General features: G+C 40.3%; 1 protein-coding gene across 1 annotated transcript in view; it reads left to right on the plus strand.

The window, feature by feature from the left end:
* The window catches only part of LOC124788632 (fatty acid synthase-like), a 507,799-nt gene that overhangs the window by 460,811 nt on the left and 24,261 nt on the right, over positions 1–22,727 (plus strand). The window contains exons 32-33 of the mRNA XM_047255903.1: positions 9,591–10,117; positions 11,582–11,818. Coding sequence (XP_047111859.1) covers positions 9,591–10,117; positions 11,582–11,818 — 764 coding nt within the window. The remainder of the gene's footprint in view (positions 1–9,590; positions 10,118–11,581; positions 11,819–22,727) is intronic.

Consider the following 22,727-nt stretch of genomic DNA (forward strand, 5'->3'; position numbering starts at 1 on the left):
AAACAGCTTCGCAAAGGGCACTGGACAATATCAAACTTGAAGAGTTCCAAACATGCCTCCAACAGTGGGAAAAGAGACTTGACAAGTGTATCACATGTAATGGAGAGTATTTTGAAGGTGACTGAAGTAATTTTGTGAAAAGGTTCATCAATAAATTTTTTATGACAACAATCTGGTTTCTTTTGGTTCCCCCCTTGTATATGCAATGTTTGCATATTCTGGAATATTGTGTCTTTTTATAAATAGCACTACCCTCACTCCAGGTGACAGTTCTGTTCTGTCTACACAGTGGAGTGAATAATAAACTTACTTTCTGTACTAGATGTTGTATTTAATTGATGACCGTACTTTTGGATTTGGACTTGATTGTGGTTATGCTATGATATTCGTGGACACATCAGGTAGTGTGAAACACCTGTATCCCTGTGGCTCCAACTAGGGAATGTAAAAGCCATCATCTACATTGACAGAAACCAGAATACTATTACGACATTGTTCCTAAGATCCATAAATTCAGGAAACTGATCTATTCCAAAACAACAATAAGTCAGCTGCACATGAAACATTCACCTGTGTTTTCCAGATGTCCTAGTAATGACATGACAGAATAGCTCAAATGATTCAACTGGGTCACCAAATGAAGCAGGGGCGGGGGGGGGGGAGGGGAGGGAAGCCTCACCTCCATTGATGCTTGAATAGTTTATAGTTTTCAACAGCAAGGCAGTGGCTGGTACTTCTGTATAGTGATGGGCAATGGCTATGGGCTCTTGAGGAGCAACTTTGTCACATTTACTTACTGTTGTTTTGGAATCCATGTGTTTCCTGAATTTACACATTTTAAGAACAATGTCCTGATAGTATTCTGGTTTCATGGACAACACTTACCAAGATATCATGGAATATTGTCAATGGCTGACATGTCTGGCGCTAGAAGACCCAGGTTTTTTTCCTGTTATGTCAAATGCTTGTTGCCAAATGCTTATTGTCACCAGCTAAAGAAGGCTGTATTCCATGGTACAAAAGTAATCATGCTGAAGGTCACCCATGGGAAATATGTCCAGTGAGCAGGAACTTATATTGCAAGAATAGCTATCAATGACAGAACAGAGGCTTTCAAATCTGTGGAACATCAGAACTCCAGAATGATGAAGCTAATCCAGTACACAAACATAAGAAAGATTGCTTGGGGCAGCTGTTTGCCATTGAAGATGAACTATCCTATTGTCATCAATGAGATGACTTCCAATAATCAGTCTAGGTGTCAGTTAAACTGTGAATATTTTGTTGATTGCAGAAAGTTACTTGGCTCAGTGCCATTGACAAAAAATCATGCTCTGCTGTCCCTGGAGACAATGCATTGTTGGAAGTTACTATCAAACTGTCATGACTGAGGAACAACATCAGCAAGTGTTATCTGCTCTGTACCAAAGACAACAAAATCATGAAAAAAGATTTTACCTACTGCCGCACATTGAAGACACCCCAGACTCCTTGAAAGGAACAAAATATTTCACATCAAAAGATATGTGGACAGGCTACTGGTAAATCAAGGTTGACAGCGCTGACCAGGGAAAAATTATTTATGTATTTATCTTTATTCATCCAAGAATCCTCTCAGAATGATATAGGAATTTTCAAGGTAACACAATGAAAATCAGTAGGTCAAAATATACAATGCACAGCATACATAATATGCTGTATGAGAATAAGACAGGTAGTCTATGAGGATAGCTCAGATGATCAGCAGAGAAACCATCCTGGAATTTACCCAAATCAGCTTAGCCGGACAGAGCAACTGCGCTCTCCTGAATATGAGCTCATTGTCTTAACAGTTGCACTGCATCATTCCATTGCCTTCATAATACCTGAATGCTTCAAAATTACACCATTTGGGCTATGCAGCTCTCCAGCCACCCTTGAGCGTATGACAGACAACCTGAAAGCTGTGATTTTTTATTAGTCAGGGTGATATTGAAGGTTTTCAAAAGATGTTTGGAGAACATCTAAGCTGCCTGACAACCTGAACATGGGAAAAAGGGAGACATGTCACATGCTTCTCTTCACTTTTATAAGTGGATATTACTACTGCATACTTTCAAGAAATACACCTTCATTTAACTGCTTGTTGGATAGGTATCTAAAAAAGGATGCTACCAAATCAGCACAAGATTTTAGTCTCAAAGCATTCTGTGGATGTCCTGCATAAGCAGAAAGATTTGAGGAAGAAGAAGAAGATTTTAGCTTATGACACACTACCCTAGATATAACTTTTAAGATCCAAGTCTCGTCAACGTTGCTGGAAACCAAGAACTGTGCAACAATGTATTTCTAAATCCTAAGGGAGAACGCATTAAACATACATATAGGAGAATTTACTTGACTTTGAGAAGGTCTCAGTGTCTAGTGGTGAAAATATCCAATCTTGGTCCATGATATGAAACAACTTGCCCTGGAGATAAAGTTCTTTTATCTCATTAATTCTTTTCTCAACCTTTCATGTCACATTTCACTTGTGTTTTCAAAATGTCACAGGTAAATATCAAAACATAAAACTTGACTTCATTACAAATTTCAAAGAGTTTCTCTAGGTGTCAAAAACAGTATAAATAAATCTGAGAATGGTATGAGCTCTAGTTAACTGAAAAATAATCTGACCCAGTCTGATGCAATTGGCATCAAGCAAACTTAATATTACACAAGCAGTTTGTTCCAGAACATTTCAGAAAATATAACAAGTCAAAATGAAATTAAAATACTTCCATTTTTTAGATTATATATCAAACTTAGTTTATAAAATGTTCAAAAGAATTATGGGAATGCTGCCTGGTGATGTCTTCAGAAACTGCTGATACTTTGACAGGCGCACAGCCCACTGTTTTCGAAGCACAAATGCAATGAGAGAGTGTTGTACAAGAAAATTTAGACCATAAACAGGTAACACCACCACACAACCAAAGGTTTGCCAATGTCAGAGGTTATTGATAGTAAACATTAATTACCAAACATTGAGCAAGAAGCATTTACTCTGTCCTTCTGTTGCTTGACCAGGGAGAGAGTAAGATTCCAAGCTGAATTTTTGCAAAAACCTTTGTCTCTGTTTATAAGGCCACGTCCTAATTGAATCTCAACTGCTTCCTATCCCAGTAGTTGGAAATGGATGCTAAAATCTCTGTGTTGTTATATTACATCAGATGACTGGTGTCAGGGAAATTTTCTGCAATAGGAAATTTGCACATCTGACATACTTATGCCAACCAAACCAGTCCTCCATGATCCCAATAATCTGACCAATGTATGATATTCTACAGCTGCAAGGCATACAGCAGACACCCACCTTGCATCCTTTGTAGACACTACAGGGTCCTAAACTTAGATCAAGCTCAAAACCCACACTTCACATTTTTGTTTCCATACATTGTGACCAATCTCGTTACAAATTCTGTCGGCGTAAGGCAAAAAGCCATAGAGTTAGGCACCATCTCATTATTTATGAGAATAATGAGGTGACACCTAGGTCTAGCAGATTTTTGCCTTACACAGGAAGGATTCCCAACAGGGCTGGTCATGTTATGTGGAAACATGGTGTGAAGTGTGTTTTTCAACCACATCATAGTACTGGGACTTGTAGGGACTGTTAAAGACGATCTTAATGGGCTTTCACCATATCCATTGCAGTTGTGCCATGTCATACATTCAACAGACAATCAGGACCATGGAGGACCAGAGTACTGAACTTATAATAGCCAACCAAATCTACTATCACTGAACATTACCTTGACTTGTCACTCTATGGAATATAAAAACACAGAGATATTGGCATGCACTTCCAACTATTGTGATACTGTTATTAAGGAAGCAGTTGAGATTAAATTTGGAAGTGACTTTGTATGTAGAGATGGAGGCTTTTGCTTAAATTATGGAATCGTTCTACATCTACATCTATACACTGCAAACCACTGTGAGGTGCATGGCAGATGGTACATCCCAGCATACCAGTTATTAGTATTTCTTCCCATCACTTTCATGTATGGAGCATGGGAAGAATGATTTTTTGAATGGCCCCATGCATGCAGTAATTATTCTAATCTTATCCTCATGATCACTATTTAGCAATACATATGGGATTGTAGTATATTCCTAGAGTCATCACTTAAAGTCAGTTCTTGAAACTTTCTTAATCGATTTTCTTGGGATAGCTTACGTCTGTCTTCAAGAGTCTTCCTGTTCAGTTCCTTCAGTATCTCTGTGACACTCTCTCATGGATTAAACAACCTGTGAACATTCATGATGTCCTTCTCTGTAGACATTCAATATCCCCTGTTAATCCTATCTGGTATAACTCCCACACACTTGAGCAATATTCTAGAAGCAGTCTCATGAGTTGATTTGTAAGCAATCTCCTTTGTAGACTTATTGCACTTCCCTGGTATTCTACCAATAAACCAAAGTCTACCACTTGTGTTACGCACAACTGAGCCTGAGTAATCATTTCTTTTCATATCCCTACAAAGTGTTACATCCAGTTATTTGTATGAGGTGGCCATTTGCAACAGTGATTCATTAGTTTAGATTAAGTCAAATCATTCATGTTATAGTCACAGGATATTGTTGGTTTTTTTTTTTTGTGAATTGCACAGTTTTACATTTCTGAACAGTTAAAGCACCACTTTGAAATCTTATCAAGATAAAACTGAATATTTAAGCAGCTTCTTTCAGATAGCACTTCATTATACATAAGTGCATCATCTGCTATAAGTCTGAGGTTACTATTAATATTGTCTGCAGTGTCATTAATATACAACATGAACAGTAATGGTCCCAACACGCTCCCTTGAGCCACACCTGAAGCTACTTCTACATCTGATGATGACTCTCCACCCAAGATAAAATGCTGTGTCCTCCCTACCAAAAGGTTCATTTGTTAACCCATATGATTGTACTTTTGACAGTAAGCATATGTGTGGCCAAATGCTTTTAACAAAACAAGAAGTACTGTATCTACCAGACTGCCTTGACCCTAAGCTTCCAGCGTGTTGTGTGAGAAAAGTGTGAGTTGAGTTTCATATGATCGATGTTTTCGAAATCGATGCTAATTGGCATTGAGGAGGTCATTCTGTCCAAGAATCTTCACTATGTTTGAGCTCAGAATACATCCTAAGATTCTACAACAGGGGTGACCAAGATTTTGGCTCACAGACCTTGGATAGGCCAAAGTACTCAGCCTCACTTCTCATTGCCCCCATCGCCACACTGCACTGTCTGAGCATGAGGAGGGAGAAGAGGGAAAAATAGTAAAGGTACCACATTTAATTAGCTGTATAGTCATACAATATATGACTTGGTTTTGTATTTCACATTTCTCAGCAACATAGATCCCAAGCAAAACAAGTTTTCAGTGTAATTAATTACTTTTGGCATGCTGGAGACTTAATTTTTATTTGGTCCAAACTGTTGACATACAGAAAAGACAGACAATTTCTCAGACTTTGGCTTTCAAGTTGCCACATGATTATGACTTATTTAGTTTCATAATTGAAGAAAGCTCTTTCATGCAAGTATGTCGATCGAAATATTATAACACTTTTGCAACCTCATTATGGAGTTTGATAATCGAAAAAAGGTCTTTCACACAAATATGTCAATTGAAATATTATGGCACTTTTGCAACCTCATTATGGAGAATCAGAAAATCTATATAAGAAAAGCAATTAAGACATCCTGGACAGTTTTTATGGAAAAAGATTTGTAATTGAAACTGGAATTACCATACTGATCAATCAGTTACATTTGAACATGCATAGGGGCACATTCAACTGAAATGGCCAACGACCTTGAAAACAGGTGTAAGATTGATAGTATCCTCAAAACCTTTATAAAACTATTATTGTAATTCTTGCAAGGCCACAATGAATTCTTCAAATCATTTACTTTCTTTAACACCATTAAGAGTAGGGAACTGAATTGTTTTTGTCGGAATGTGCCCTTTCTACAGCATGTTTTTTTAAATTTTTTATTTTTTAAATGCATCCCCATAAAATCAGAAAGAAGTTATCTTGCAATATTTTACTGTGGGAATGTGCAGTTAAGTCCAAAATGTGAAGTCTGCAATCCATTCCAGATGTTCTATTTTCATTACTGCACCCCATTTCCTTCATAAATTTAAGAATAGCAAGATTGAAATTGAAAAATCATTCCAGGTGTGGCCCTTATCTCAAGCAGCACACTTTGCAATAATATAAGAAGTCTCCTTACTCTTTATTCATTTCCATTGAAAACTGTAGCAACTGAAAATGGAATATCGTTTGTGACTTCAGAAATTTTACTATTCGTACCATCAATTTTTTTCAAGCCATCCATGCCTGTAAATTTAGCATGAAGTCCTTCTTGATGTACAGAAAAATAAATCTGGTCTGTTGATCATTGTAATTTTTTATGCTTTCATTGTCATCTAAATTGTCATCATTGTTTTTGCAAGGTACTATAACAGTGTCTCATAGCAAATATGCAGTACCCTTCACTTATATGTGTTGAGAGTTCTCATCCCTCTCTCCAGTCATTCCCATTGAGCTGACTGCAAAATGCCGCACCATAATGCTAAATGAAATCTTGAGAATTTGCGGGTACTTCTGGGCAGGACCGAGCAAAGCCAAAGCCAAGTGACAATCCATGACTTGGCCTGCCGGTGGCCCACACACACTGCATGCATAAAGTTTGGCTTCTGTGGCTGGTCCTGTTCTACAACAAATTGATTTCAAGGGTATTGGATGATAGTTATGTGAATCACTTCTACTGCCCTTCTTGCAGACAGGTGCTTCCTATGCATTTTTCCAAGAACTGGGCATGGTTTTTTGTTCGAAGAATCTATGATAGATTATAGTTAGAACAGGAGCTAACACAGCCATAAATTCAGTGTAGAATCTTATAAGGATTCCGTGAGGCCATGGAGCTTAGCTCAGTTTTAATGATTTCAGCTGTTTCTCAACGCCACTGACACTAATATTTATTTCCTTCTTCTTTTCAGTGGTATGAGAATTAAATCTGGCAATTCTCCTAGGTTTTCCTGTGTAAAGGAATGCCAGAAAATGTAGTTAACCATTTCAGCTTTTACTTTGCTACACTCAATTTCAGTCCCTGCCTCATTTGCTAGGGACTGGACACTAAGTTAAGTGTCACTAGCAGACTTTAGATATGACCAAAATTTCTTTGGTTTCAGTGAAATATCACTTGACAATATTCTGCTACGGTAGCCATTGAAGCATCATGCATTGCTCTCTTGACAGCCAAACACTTTTCATTCAGCATCTCTCTGTCTATAGTCCTTTGCTTTGTTTTGCACCTATTATGCAATAGTCTCTGTTTCTTTAGACATTTCTTCACAGCAACGTTATACCAAGGAGTTTCCCTCCTATTATGAACTGTTCTGCTAGGAACCTATCTATCTGGTGCATGATCAACTATTGTTTTAAACTTGAGCCATAGTTCCTCAGCATGCTCCCGCCATGTACTGATTTTTTTATCTTTTCCGCTTGTTTCAGTTGTCCTTTGTGCCTTGGTAATCATTGTTGCCACAACTGCATCATGATCACCTATGCCAGTTTTGATGTGGACATCCTCAAAGAGGTCAGGTCTATTTATTGCAATTAGGCCGAATATATTTCCATCATGAGTGAGGTTCCCAACTATCTGTTCTAAGTAGTTTTCAGAAAAAGCATGTCATCATGTTTCACAGGATGTCTTATCTTGCCCTCTACTAACAAAACTGCAATTTTCCCAATTAATTGTTGGATGATGAAAGCCTCCACCAATCAATGTAGTAAGGTTTTGGAACATATGTACATATGAACAGAGGTTTTCTCTAAAGTTTTCAGTTACATCAGGAGCTGAGACTGGTGGTCAGTAGAAGGATCCAGTTATCATTTTATGCCCACCCATGATAATTAGTCTTGCCCAAACAATCTCTCAAGCAGTTTCAATTTCTGTCTCAGTGGATCTGAGTTTCTTGTCTACTGTGACAAATACACCACCTCCATATCCAATTTGCGTAACCTTTTGATATACACTTAAATTTTCACCAAAAATTTCACAGCTATCAGTTTCAGATTTCAACCAGCATTCTCTCTCTATGGTCAAACAATAGAGGAAGAGAGTTAATGTACTTTTTCATCAGTTGTTAATTAATATTCGATATTGATAACTTATGACATTGGCTATCTTTGGTTGTTTACAGCGAATGTGTTATCTTTCTGCTTGTAACCTATTGTGTTTTTTGTTGTTATTGTTGTTGTTTGTACAATTTCTATGTTGTTTAGTGTCAGTATGGCATTCCTTTACTTCAGTGTCAGCATCTGAACTGTAATCTACCCAGATGTAGGTATGTATAATATGTAGGCAGCACATGAGTTAGTTTTGCACCTACTGTCCAGGTCTTTTCATGTGAAACAAAAGTGTTCCCCCACTTTGGCAAGGCCCACTCATATTATAGTTCATTTTCAATGAGTACATGTGGTCATTAATACAGCAGACAAATGCAGTGCTGCAGCCATTAATACAGTACGCAAATGTGGTGCTGTATCTTTCAGTACTGTACAGAACACATTGGATGTATTTGTCTGGGTCACAAAGGAAAGTAAGTGTTAGCGTAACAGAGCCTCAAAAAGAAACATTTGTTTAATTTTAAAAACAGCAAGTTACTGTTCTGAAACAGTGGCTCTTAAAATTAATCAACAGAAATAAGGGTTAATGACAGTCTAGTCAACAAGGCTATCAGATCACCGTGATGTGGAATGCTGCTGTAGCAGCTATGCAATATGAGTTCATGTGGTTGTGCACAGATATGACACCCAGAGGGTTGAGAGCACAACCACTGCCATACCACCTCCAACTCAACCCTCCCCACCAGCACCATCAGCAGCACTACTGCCACCATCACTGCCAGCACCCCAAGTTGTCCACAATGAACCACAGTTTCAATATGCAGAGTGAGAGCTTAACTGTCTCTCAGTAGGTAAATAAGATGTCCAAAGTCTTTTGATAGTAGCCTGAAGAAGATGGATGTGGCACTCATCAAACTTGTGTATAATGTTAACACCGTCACCAGGCTGGAGACTAAAGATCAGCAGTAAATGCTGGAAAAGTCTATATTCTCACCTTCTATACTGTGTGTAGAAAATACTAGTTATCCTTCTGAATCTGGAAAACTAGTATAATTTCAATAATAGTCATAGTTATCCATGGAGAAAACAGATTTTGAAAAATGCTTCAGATATAAAGTTACCAATCATGTTCTCTCCAAGTATTGTCCACATAGAAGAAGTACAAGAACACCTAAGAAAAGATAGGCAGGAAACTTGTGGTGATGGAACAGTTTTGAAGCACAATCTATGAAGTTTGGCGCAGCAATTGTTACTGAGCTGCTGATTTCCTCCCACACCTCCACAAATTTAATTGTCTGAAATGGTACGTATGTCCGACATAACAAATTTCAATTGGTGCTACTGTCTCAGGTGCAATAACTCTATTCAGTGATCTTGAATTACATGTAAAATGTAAAATTGGACTAAAAATTTACATGTATCTATTTCCAATTCCAGGACTACCTGACATTAGCAGCTTATCACCAGATATTACATTAGAATCACTTGGCATGGATTCATTAATGCAAATAGAGATACGTCTCTGCATTGAACAATATTTTGGAAAATCTCTTAGTGCTGAGGAAGCTCGCTCTCTGACTGTTCAGAATCTGCTTGATTTTGAAAGAGCACACACATCAGATCTCAGTGGTAGAGCTAGTTCTGTTACTGAAGCTGAGACACCAGAAAACATTAATCACTTCCAAATGGAAAGGACGGATGAGATACCTTTGAATGCAGCTGAAAAGCAATTTGTTCTTCTGGACTTCAGTGTTTCTCCACTTGTCCCAGAAGAGACATTGGTGGTGCTTGCTGATGAACCTAGTCATCAGGCATTGCCCATTTTCTTTGTGCATCCAATAGATGGAACCTGCAGACTTTTAAAAGAAACTGCACACAGCATGAAGAGAACAGTTTATGGACTGCAATTTTCCTATGAGTCACCACGAACAACATTTATAGAGCTTGCTACATTTTATGTCAGAGTGAGTAAGATAGAAAGCTAGCACAATCCTACAGTTCTTATTAGGAGTAAGTATATATATATATATATATATATATATATATATATATATATATATATATATATATATATATATATATATATATAATGGAAGGAAACATTCCACGTGGGAAAAATTATATATAAAAACAAAGATGAGGTGACTTACCGAACAAAAGCGCTGGCAGGTCGATAGACACACAAACAAACACAAACATACACACAAAATTCAAGCTTTCGCAACAAACTGTTGCCTCATCAGGAAAGAGGGAAGGAGAGGGGAAGACGAAAGGAAGTGGGTTTTAAGGGAGAGGGTAAGGAGTCATTCCAATCCCGGGAGCGGAAAGACTTACCTTAGGGGGAAAAAAGGACAGGTATACACTCGCACACACGCACATATCCATCCACACATGTGTGTGGATGGATATGTGCGTGTGTGCGAGTGTATACCTGTCCTTTTTTCCCCCTAAGGTAAGTCCTTCCGCTCCCGGGATTGGAATGACTCCTTACCCTCTCCCTTAAAACCCACTTCCTTTCGTCTTCCCCTCTCCTTCCCTCTTTCCTGATGAGGCAACAGTTTGTTGCGAAAGCTTGAATTTTGTGTGTATGTTTGTGTTTGTTTGTGTGTCTATCGACCTGCCAGCGCTTTTGTTCGGTAAGTCACCTCATCTTTGTTTTTTTATATATATATATATATATATATATATATATATATATATATATATATATATATATATATATTAGATTTACATCTAATGCAAATTAGTTCTGTGGCACATAGATCTTCTGTTAAACTTTTCTCTTATTGCTTCAGTTAAAAGTAGAGGTGTGAGATATCAAATTTTTAATGCTATTAATTGTACTACTATGTGATTTAAGAAAAATGTAAAAACTTGAATGATAAGTGTAACAAATATATTAAAATAATTCTCATTTAATAAAAGTGAGCTAGATTAGATAGAAAAGGGGGAACTGCACAACATCAATAGGAGGACACAAAGATTGGCTGCCTTTGTCCTCACAGTAGTTGAGTCCTCCTTATTCTAAGGTCTGGAGTATGAGTGACTTACTCTTCCATTAAACCTGAATCAACCTATTCTTTTCTCCACCTGAGAAAGAAAGTACTAGCTCCAAAAGTGAGGAAAGTGTCCTACATGCAGAGGCAGGAAATTTGCTTTCAACATATTCTTTATCAGTAATTCGATCTGGCCTTTCACTTTAATTAAATTCATACATCTATTCATAACAAGCTTAGAAAGATGTCATACAAATGGTATAATCATTAAACAACCCTTGCAGTCATAGAGCACTTACACATAGGTAGGATTCAACTGAAGACAAATGCATTTGGATTTAAAGAATAAAGTAGTGCCCTCTTATTTTCTACTTGAAATAAATAATATTTATAAATCAATACAACTTAGTCCCAATATGAATCCTTTTGCAGCAAATGCATGCAGTACAATCAACTGGTCCTTATATACTTCTTGGTTACTCTGCGGGTGGTGCCATCAGTTTTGAAATGGCCAGGCAGATGGAAGCAGTTGGAGAAACAGTGCTTCTAATTATATTAGATTTTTTACCGAATCCATTGGAAACTGGTTTTTCAACATTGTTGACTTTGGAAGTTGGATTACTAACACAAATAGTATCACACTTCCTTTCCAAGCTTGATGAAGAAAAGGTAAGTACACACACCTAGATTTAATATTTACTGAATGTGAACAGCATTCAGTCATATGAGAACAAATAAAATTATAATACGATTGAATAACAAAGGAAACTAAAGTTGTTAAGCATTAATTCATCAACCCTTTATTATTAAAAGAGAATTCAAGAAATGGAGAATAAGAAAAATGTATGGGCCTCTTGAGAGGCAACATTAAAAATTAGTATGGTGAGGAATGGAATTCCAACAAAGACAAACATATTAACAATAAAACATCAGAGATGAGAATCAATAATGAATGTAGAGATTTTCATAGGTAACCATCTACAGCTGCTAGATAATTTTAAAAACGCATATTTGTGTCATCAGCTGTACAATTGTATGTTTATTCTCTACTGGTTTTTATTATTGTAATCATCTTCACAAGAGAAATACAGTGTACATCAATGGATCAAAATAAAAATACGTTTTTATCAGATATGATCCAAATAAATGTAGAACATATGTAAATGTTGTAATAGTCTATCGTATTGCAGTTCATATATATATATATATATATATATATATATATATATATATATATATATATATATATATATATATGCTGTACCTTACCTTGGTACAATTACAGTAGTGCATACTTGGTGACAACTCCACACTTAATTGTAATTGTGCCAAGGCATAGTGTTTCTCTATGGACTGTGTTAAGACTGACTATTGTGACAATTATGTATGTCCTACATTTGGTTGGGTCATATTTTGTGAAAATGTCTTTTCAACCCATTGATGTACACTATCTTCCTCATGTGAATGCACAATTATACAACTAAGGAGGGCACAAATATGCTTTTTACAAAATAATGAATATGTTTTACCAGATCTAAATAAAGCTCTTTAGAAGCAATAACTGTGTTTTGTATTTTATTTGTGTATCTTCATTTTATAGTATTTGCTATTTCAGTTATTATATCATTTCTCTCTTTCTAACACGAGAGCACAGTTCTGTATATGAATTATTTAGAATGTTCTCAAGGAGTCATTTGAATGGTTTGTTATCTCACTAGCTGAATACCCTGGCCTTGCCCGGGTATATATAAATTTTATCTTGCACATGCCTCCTCACAACCTGTCCTCTTTTCACCTGCCTCCTCATAGACTCTCCCTCTTGGCCTCATGCCTTCTCCCTCTTCCAGTTGTGTTTTCACACCCAGTTCTTTTTTCATGTGCAAACTGTTTTCATCTGCATCATCCTCCAAATGCCTCCTACCCCCCTCCCCCCTCTGTCCATCAACACCTTTCCTTTCTCTCTGTCTATCATTTCCTACCAGCTCTCCGTCTGTCTCCTCCACCCCATTCCCCTATCCCTCTCCTCCTCCACCCTTTCTTTGCCCAACTCCTTCTCCCCATACCTCTGCCCATCTCCTCCTCACCCCTCTCTCTTTGTGGATCTCCTCCTCCCCTCTCTCCTCATATACTCATCCTCACTCTCTCTCTCTCTCTCTCTCTCTCTCTCTCTCTCTCTCTCTCTCTCTCCCTCTCTCTCTTTCCATCTCCTGCCTCCTCTCCACGTCTCTCTCTGTACATCTCTCCCCTCCCTCCCTCCCTCGGCCATCTCCACCTGTCCCCCTCTCCCCACTCATTTTCTCGTAGCCCCCTCACTCCTCTGCATATCCACCTCCTCCTCCCCTTTTTTCCCTGTTTGTTTCCTTCTGCCCCTCTCTTCCTATGTACCTTCTCCTCCCTGTCTCTCCCCACCCATCTACTTCTGCCTGTGTCTCCCTATCCACCTCTTCCTCCCCCTCTCCCTCACCGTCACCTCCTCCTCTCTGTCCCTCCCCTCCTTCACCCTCTCCCTCCTTATCTCTTTGCCTCTCTTGGTCCATCTCTTCCTGCCACCATCCCTCTGACCATTTCCTCTTCCCTTCCCTCATTATCTGTCGCCCCTCTCTTCCTGTCCATCTCCTCCTACTCAGCCTATGGCTCTCCTCTACTTCTCCCTCTCCCTATACACCCCCTTTTGACCTCTCACTCTCTGTCCATCTCCTCCAGCAGTCTCTACCTTACCCCAGCCAGGGGCTGAAAAAACACAGATTTATACACATCTCATCTTCCACTGGAGCTAGGATGCTATAGACCCCACAGTATTGATACTCATGAAGTTTGCTGTTTGCACACCAAATTTAGTTGAAATCAATCAATGGGCTTAGGAGGAGTCCCAAGTCACACTTCAATATATACCTGGTTGTGCAGGGCAGCCCATATGGAAGGGGCTGAAAAAACACGGGTTTACACATGTCTCATCTTCTACTGGAGCTAGGATACTGTAAACCCCACTGTACTCATACTTGTGAAGTTTGCTGTTTGTGCATCAAATTTAGTTGAAATCAATCAAGGGGCATAGGAGGAGTCCCCAGCTATTCATAAATACATATATCCATCCCCTCAAACCCAGAACCTCCTACAGAAGAACCCCAAAAGTGCCCCACTTGTGACAGGATACTTTCCAGGACTGGATTAGACTCTGAATGTGGCTCTCCAGCAGGGATACGACTTCCTCAAATCCTGCCCTGAAATGAGATCCATCCTTCATGAAATCCTCCCGACTCCACCAAGAGTGTCTTTCTGCCGTCCACCTAACCTTCGTAACCCCTTGGTTCATCCCTGTGAAATCCCCAAACCACCTTCCACCCTCTGGCTCCTACCCTTGTAACTGCCCCCGGTGTAAGACCTGTCCCATGCCCCCTCCCACCACCACCTACTCCAGTCCTGTAACCCGGAAGGTGTACATGATCAAAGGCAGAGCCACGTGTGAAAGCACTGACGTGATTTACCAAGTGACATGTCTACACTGTGAAGCCTTCTATGTGGGAATGACCAGCAACAAACTGTCCATTCACATGAATGGACACAGGCAGACAGTGTTTGTTGGTAATGAGGATCACCTTGTGGCTAAACATAACTTGCTGCACAGCCAGCACATCATGGCACAGTGTTACACCATCCAGGTTATCTGGATACTTCCCACTGACACCAACCTATCAGAATTCTGGAGATGAGAACTTAAACTTCAATATATCCTCTCTTCCCATTACCCACCAGGCCTCAACCTCCGCTAATTTCAAGTTGCCGCCGCTCATACCACACCTGTCATTCAACAACATCTTTGCCTCTGTACTTCCATCTCGAATGACATCTCTGCCCAACCTCCTTGCATTTACATATGTCTGCCCGTGTCTGTATATGTGCGGATAGATATGCGTGTGTGTGCACGCATGTATACCTGTCCTTTTTTCCCCCTAAGGCAAGTCTTTCCACTCCCGGGATTGGAATGACTCCTTACCCTCTCCCTTAAAACCCACATCCTTTCGTCTTTCCCTCTCCTTCCCTCTTTCCTGATGAGGCAACCTTGGGTTGCGAAAGCTTGAAATTTGTGTGTGTGTTTGTGTGTTTTTTATTGTCTCTATCAACATACCAATGCTTTTGTTTGGTAAGTTACAGAATCTTTGTTTTTAGATATATATGCATACAGCTTTATACATATACTATCCAAATGCCCGTGTGTTTTGTGGGTATTTATCGATTTCCCCATGCCTCCTCAAACACTTTCTGTCTTATACCTCACAACTTCTCTCTCTTCTACCTATGTTTCCACATGCTCTTCCATTTTCATCTGCTGAATACCCCTCTCCCTTTTCCACATGCCTCCTACACCTCCAACTTCTCTCTTTCCATCCCTTTCTCGGCCCCTCTCTGCCCATCTCCCTCCTCTCCTGATTCATCTCCCCTTGCCCCCTCTCCCTATGCATAGTCACCTGCCTATCTCTCACTATGTTCTCTCCCCTTTCTCCTCAGCCATGCTTATCTATATGTGTAGTCCTTGGAAGGCATGCTGATAATACCCACTCAACATGCCTGCTCCTCTCTGTTGTTTCTTTCTCCGTTCATCCCCTCCTACCTGCCCTCTTTATCCGTCCCATCCTCTCCCTATCCTTATCCATTTCTCCTGGCCCCTCTCTCTGTCACTTCACTCCTTCTCCCTCTGCCTATCCATCTGCTTTGGTTCCCTTGTCTCTATCCATACCTTTCTGCCCCATCTCTGGCCATCCTCCATCCATTTATCTCAGCCTTCCCCCAGCTGTGCCCATTTGCATGTGTGACCCTTGCAAAACAGATCATGAAGGTGATAACTGCTACCACAACATGCCTATTGTGCGGTGCAGCCTACACATCAAAGGCCTGAAAAACAATTTTTGCTCATGATGTATAGCCTGTCATGCAGAGCAGTTTGGTAAGGTGGGCTGATACTATCCCCACACAACATGCCTATCTTGGAAAGCAACTTATATGGAAAATGCTGGAAAAATATATTTCTGCTCATACATCTGCTCCTTTTGTATCTAGGAGCTTATAAACCACATACTGCTGATAATTGTGAAGTTGCCTGTTGTTGTGGAGGGCAGCCTGTATGACAGGGACTGAAAAGATGTGCTTGCCTGTATCTCTCCATTCCTCTTGGAGCTAGGAGATTATGAATCTGACAGTGGTGATAATCATGAAGTTTCATGTTTGTGTGCCAAGTTTGGTTGATCCAGGCATTTGGGAGGTGATCATGGACATATACACAAGCTGCTTTGTATGTAGGGGGTGGAGAGAAATTCATGCACTCGGGCTTTGCAGTGCAATTCCTCACATACCAGCAACAAAAAAATGTCTCTCATAAAATTTCGTCCAGCTAGTACATCCGGCAAAAAAAGGACATTAAAGAGTGGCAATCTGGCAACACTTTAACCACATGTATGGTAACTAACTCTGTCAGCTCACATTACTTGCACTGTACAGTTAGTGCAATGGATAGAGTTTTGGGTTATCGTGCAGGAGGTCGATGGTTTGACCCTGGGCTGAGGCATATGTTTTTTATGTAGTCCACGTTATATGGTATCTGGCATCTTAATCGTCAACAGTGATTGCAGCAGGTCCTCTATAAAATGTATGCACTTACATACTGCAATCATAGAAATTGAAGATTGGTCAGCTTTGAAAGAAGCCCTTTCCAAGCCATGGGCATGAATTTATTCGCACCGCTTCACCTACTAGATGCGAAACTTGTTTTCTTTGTACCCTTCTGCAGTGGTCTCATAGACTTGCCTCATTGACGTCTATGGCATTTCATGAGGGCCTTACGTTACCAGTAGTACTAGCAATGTGCTTTGCAAATAATGTCCAAACTCAGTTACTATTTGTATGTGTTATCACCATGGTCCCACTAATTATGCCTTTCAACACTGAATCTGGTAACCACATGCTGTTCAGTACGTATCTCAATGCATTATTATTATTATTATTATTCTATCAATGGGATTGTGGAAACATCACATCTATTACAGTTAGGGAAACAGTGTAATTCGAAACTGAACATTTCACAATTAGTGGTGTCGGGATGAATCATGCAGAACAATATCTGTCAGAGGGGTAATGCATGTTAGGTGCAACAGCGTGCAGGACTGATGACATATTTATACTGTATGCACTGTCTGCCAGACAAGTAGTAGTTGTGAGCTGAGCAGAGTAACGCGCCTGTGACAGACTCCAATCTACATGTGTACATGTATCGAATTTTCTCATTGTAAACCTTTAAACCAGTGTTGTAGATGTATCGCATACACAAACAATGAATATGTGGATATTTTTCTGGTCCTTGGTGAATCTGATAACCAGGCTGATGTTGCAACTCGTGAATGTGCTGCTAGATACCCTGTTCAATGCCATCCAGATAAATATGTGTTTCGTCATATGGAGCTGCATCTTCAGTAGTCAGGTTCTCTCCTTCCACAATTGCGTGACAGAGGTCTTCCACAGAGGGCTGCACCCCTATCCTTATGCTTTCATGCAACACCTGCATTCTTCAGATCGCCATCAGTGGATGCAATACTGTGAATGGTTCCAACAACAACAGGAAGCCAACGATGACTTCATCAACACCGTAATATTTTCGGATGAAGCAGCATTCCCTCATGAGCATGTCTTCAGTATGCATAATGCCCACCATTGGTGTGTGGTTAACCCGCACATAAACCATGACTGTGGCTATCAAGTTTGCTTTGGTATCAACGTCTTGGCCAGAATATTAGGCGATACGTGTTTGGGCCCATACATGTTCCCTGACCGGTGGGCTGCATGAAGGTATCATGCATTCCTCTCTAAGTATCTGCCTGATGTGCTGGGAGATCTTTCACTACATGTTTGGCAGAAGTTATGGTTCCAACATGATAGTGCACCTTCACTTTGGAATTAATGTGCGACTGTATTTGGAGAGAACATTTCTAGGGAAATGGCTCAGACATTGGGGTCCAATTGCATGGCCACCCCATTCACCTGACCTAAATCCCCTGTATTTATTCCTGTGGGGACACCTGAAGGAGCATGTGCACTCTACTCCAACGATGGATGTGGAAGAATTGGTAGATTGTATTCATGTTATTCTTGCTACTGTGGTTGCAGCTTTGCTGTGAAGGGTCCAGAGCTGTATGACCTGGCGGGTTACGCAATGGCTGGATGTGTCTATGCTAGGGAGGTTGCTTTGAGCATCTATTGTGCTGAGGACAATGTATTCTCTTCTGAAGATCATGTGGTTATTAATATGGACATCATTATTGTCACTGGTTGCTTATGTGCAATGTCTTAGCCGGCCGAAGTGGCCGAGCGGTTTAGGCACTACAGTCTGGAACCGCGCGACCGCTACGGTCGCAGGTTCGAATCCTGCCTCGGTCATGGATGTGTGTGATGTCCTTAGGTTAGTTAGGTTTAAGTAGTTCTAAGTTCTAGGGCACTGATGACTCAGAAGTTAAGTCCCATAGTGCTCAGAGCCATTTGAACCATTTTTTTGCAATGTCTTAGCACTCATATTACTTGTAGTATAAATGACAAGTAGATGTTGTGTTATTGTGCTGTGCTATCATCTTTAGCATCTCGAAACTGATAATGTTTTTGTAGTTACTCTGTCCTATGACAGGTCATTTGTTTCAACTGTCTATTTCTTACTTGTCTAACCACATATTTGTTATGTTCAGCGTTACAAAATATTGTAAATTTAGGGTAAACGTAACTAAGAAACAGTGTATATTAGAGTAGGAAATGATACAATGAAATAAGCAAATCAAAGAAGTGTGCCCCAACCCAGGATCGAACCCTCAACCTCCTGCATACTACTCCAAAACTGTATCCACTGCACCAAATGCACAGCACAACAAATGTGAGCTGACAGAGGGTGTTACTATACATGTGGTTATAGTGTTGCCAGATTGCCACTCTTGAAGATCCTTTGTCTGCTGGATATACTTGCTGGACAAAATTTTGTGACAGACATTTTTTTATCACTGGCATGTGAGGAATCGTGCTGTGAATCCTGAGTGCGTGAATTTAGCTTCACTCTGTATACTAGGTTTTCCCATGTGGCTTCTCTTGCAATCACATTTAACATATACATTGCACACATACACTGCTGCCCCATCTATGTGTCAAGCTCACCCTCCCATCTCTCTCTCTGTCCATCTTCTCCTGCCCCCCCCCCCCTCTCTGTCCATATCCTACTCCTACTCTCTCAGTTCATCTCCTCCTTCCTGTCTCCCTGTCCATATCCTCCTCATCCCTCCCCCTCTGTCCATATCAACCACCAAGCAAGGTAGCACAGTGGTTAGCACAGTGTACTCGCATTTGAGAGGATGACAATTCAAACCCACATCGAGTCATCTGGATTTAGGTTTACTGTGATTTCCATAAATCTCTACAGGCAAATGTCAGGATGGTTTCTTTGAAAGGGCATGGTTGACTTCCTTCCTCATCCTTTCCCAATCTGATGGGATTTATGACCTCGCAGTTTGGCCCCCTCCCTCAAATCAACCAATCAGCCAACTATCTCATCCATCCCCTCCCTCTGTTTGTCTCTTCCTATCCGTTCTCCATATCCATCCGCTCCTGCCCTCTCTCGCTGTCCATTCACTCCTCTGTCAGTCTCATCCTTCACCCTGTCATGCCCATCCACACATGTAGCCCCAGCAAACAGGTCAATAAAGCAGGCTGAGACTACTCCCTCAACACATCCTTCATGCAGTGCAGCCTATATAGATGTGGCTGAAAAACATGTTTTTGTCTGCATCAGTGCTCCTGTTGGAACTAGGAGGCCATTAATGCCACATTACCGAAACTCATGAAATTTGCGTTTTGTCTGTCAAATTTCACTGAAATTAATCCAGGGGTTTGGGAGGAGATGCTAGACATACATACATACAAACATAAATACATATGGATATACATGCTGCTTTATATGTGGTCCATTCACAATAATCTGAACACTGTCTATGTTTGTTGGCTGCAGAGATGCATACAAGCAAACAGACATGTAACAGTCAAGCAACTGACCACCTGGATGAAGCATTGGGCTACCAACTGTTTCAATTCAATGACGATTCAATGAATGCTGCTGTGTATAGGCCTCCGCTGCAGTCACCTAGGTCATGCACCCATGCAGACTGGTGTTCATTAGGAATGAAAGCTGGAATTTGCACACCAATATTGCAAATGGACATTCACTGAGAAGCTTTAACTGGCTTTTTCTGATGAATCATGTTTTATGCTCCATCAGACAGATGGCCTTTGGCATCTACGGTATGGAACCCCTGAAAGCCAACAAGGAGGGAGCATTATGATCTGGGGAATGTTATCATGGCATTCCCTGCAGGGTCTCGTCATTCTGGAAGGCACAATGGATCAATGCAAGTGTGCATCTATTCTTGGGCACCATATTCATCCCTACATGTAATTTATTATTAACAATTTAATGTAAATGGATAGATAAAGAAATCTGTTCACCAAGCGGTGGCTGGAGAACACACACATAAAAAAGTTTACCTTTTACAAGCTGTTATGCAAACACTGTGTGGCCTTTTGCATCGGCATGACTACCACCCAGTTAAGAACCATCGGTTCAGTGTGGGGTGGCAGTGGGTTGGGTGGACTGCTGTGGCTTGTTGTGGGGTTGTGAATCACTGAGGGCTATGGCGGCCTCTCTGTCATTTCTAGGTCCCAGTTTAATACACAATACACACACCACCCAGGTATCAGTCAGGATGAATGGGTATAGGCGGAGGCTGTATACTGGCAACACACAATGTCCTGTTGCAGAGTATGCTCTACAATATGACAATCATGACATCAGTGCCTGTTTCACCACATGCGCCATCTGGATTGTTCCCCCCAGACACCAGTTTCTCATAACTCCAAAGGTAGGAACTAGCACTACAACATGTCCTTGTTTCTCACCAACCAATTGGTCTTAATTTATGTTAATTCCTTCTGTCTCAGCCGTTATTTGCTGTAACTATTCCTTTCTTCACTCCATTTTAGTTTTATACATCTGCCATTTCCTGACCTGTCTATTTTTCACCATTTCCCCTCCCAACTCTGTTACAATTTACTAAATGTTTTGCCCTTATTAACTTGTGCACAATGTTTTAGTAGTAATCTCTGTCTTGCATACTAACCTATATTAACTTGTGCACAATGTTTTAGTAGTAATCTCTGTCTTGCATACTAACCTATCTTCCACCATTAACCACTCAGATTTTCAAATCTCATCCAGTGCAGTCCCCAACAGTCACTTTCATTCTCATCCTGTCTAGTAAGTCTCCCCTGACCCAGGATTCCAGGCGAGTTTTCTGAACTGTACTCCTTTTTCTAAACCTCTCCAGTCCTTTTCCTTCAGCCTTCTTCCTTCCCCATCAACTCTTCTGCCAGAGGAAGGAGCCACTGGCTCCGAAAGCTTGTAAAAGTTAAACTTTCTTGGGTTTGTGTTCTCCTGCCACCACTTGGCAAGTAGATCTTTTTATCTATCCATTTACGTTATATCCTAAATGTAGTTTGTTTTTCCCAGCATGATGAAATCTATCAGCATGAGAATGCAGTGCATCACACAGCTTGTAGTGTATGTGCATGATTTTAGCAGCACCAAGATGAGTTTGGCATATTCTCTAGGCCACCATACTTCCCAAATTCAAACCCATTTGAAAATCTGTGGGACCACCACAATCAGGCTTTTGTGCCACAGATCCTCAACTGAGAAACCTAGCACAGTTGGCCTCAGCACTGGAGTAGCCATGGCTCATTCACTCCATTCCTGCATGTGTCACTTCTGTCCATGCCAGGAAGGTGGTTATTACAGTGTATACACTAGTCTTTTCCCCATGGCTTCACCTGCGTACATGTATGTCACATATAATGTGCACATTTCTTGATCCATCATCACCTATTTTCTCACTCTGCCCATCACCTTCTCAGCTCCATATCTGTCCATCTCTTCCTCCCATTTCTCTCTGTCCATACCCTCCCCTCTTTCTGTCCTTCTTGTCATGCACCTTGTATTGCTGTCCATCTCCTCCTCCCTTTCCTCTCTGTCTTTACATCTCCTCCTGCACCCCTCTCTTCCTATTCATCCCATCCCAATTCCATCCCGTCCCATCCCAATTCCCCCATAATTTTTACATAATCTGCCATGAGCCTTCTTAAAAAGTGGCACAATGATTCCCTTTTACCAGTCTTCAGGTGTCCTCCTTATTTTTCCATACTTTTCTCATGACTCGATAGTGCCATTACAATCCAGACTTGCCAGATGCTCTCATCATCTTCACACTTACTTCATCCACTCCTACGATATAGTGAATACCATGTATATTGTGCAGCAACGCTGCATTCTCACATAAAAAGTGCCTTAGTCATCTTTAATATCCATTATTATCAATTATTATATTTATTTAATATGCAATTCTAACTTATTGACTAACCAATACAATCCACAGTAATGCCTCAGTGCCTCTGAAATATTTTATTCAGTGTTAAATGAATACATCATAAAACTACTTACATTAAGCAAACA

This window comes from Schistocerca piceifrons, chromosome 3, assembly GCF_021461385.2.
Source record: "Schistocerca piceifrons isolate TAMUIC-IGC-003096 chromosome 3, iqSchPice1.1, whole genome shotgun sequence".
Lineage (NCBI taxonomy): Eukaryota > Metazoa > Arthropoda > Insecta > Orthoptera > Acrididae > Schistocerca > Schistocerca piceifrons.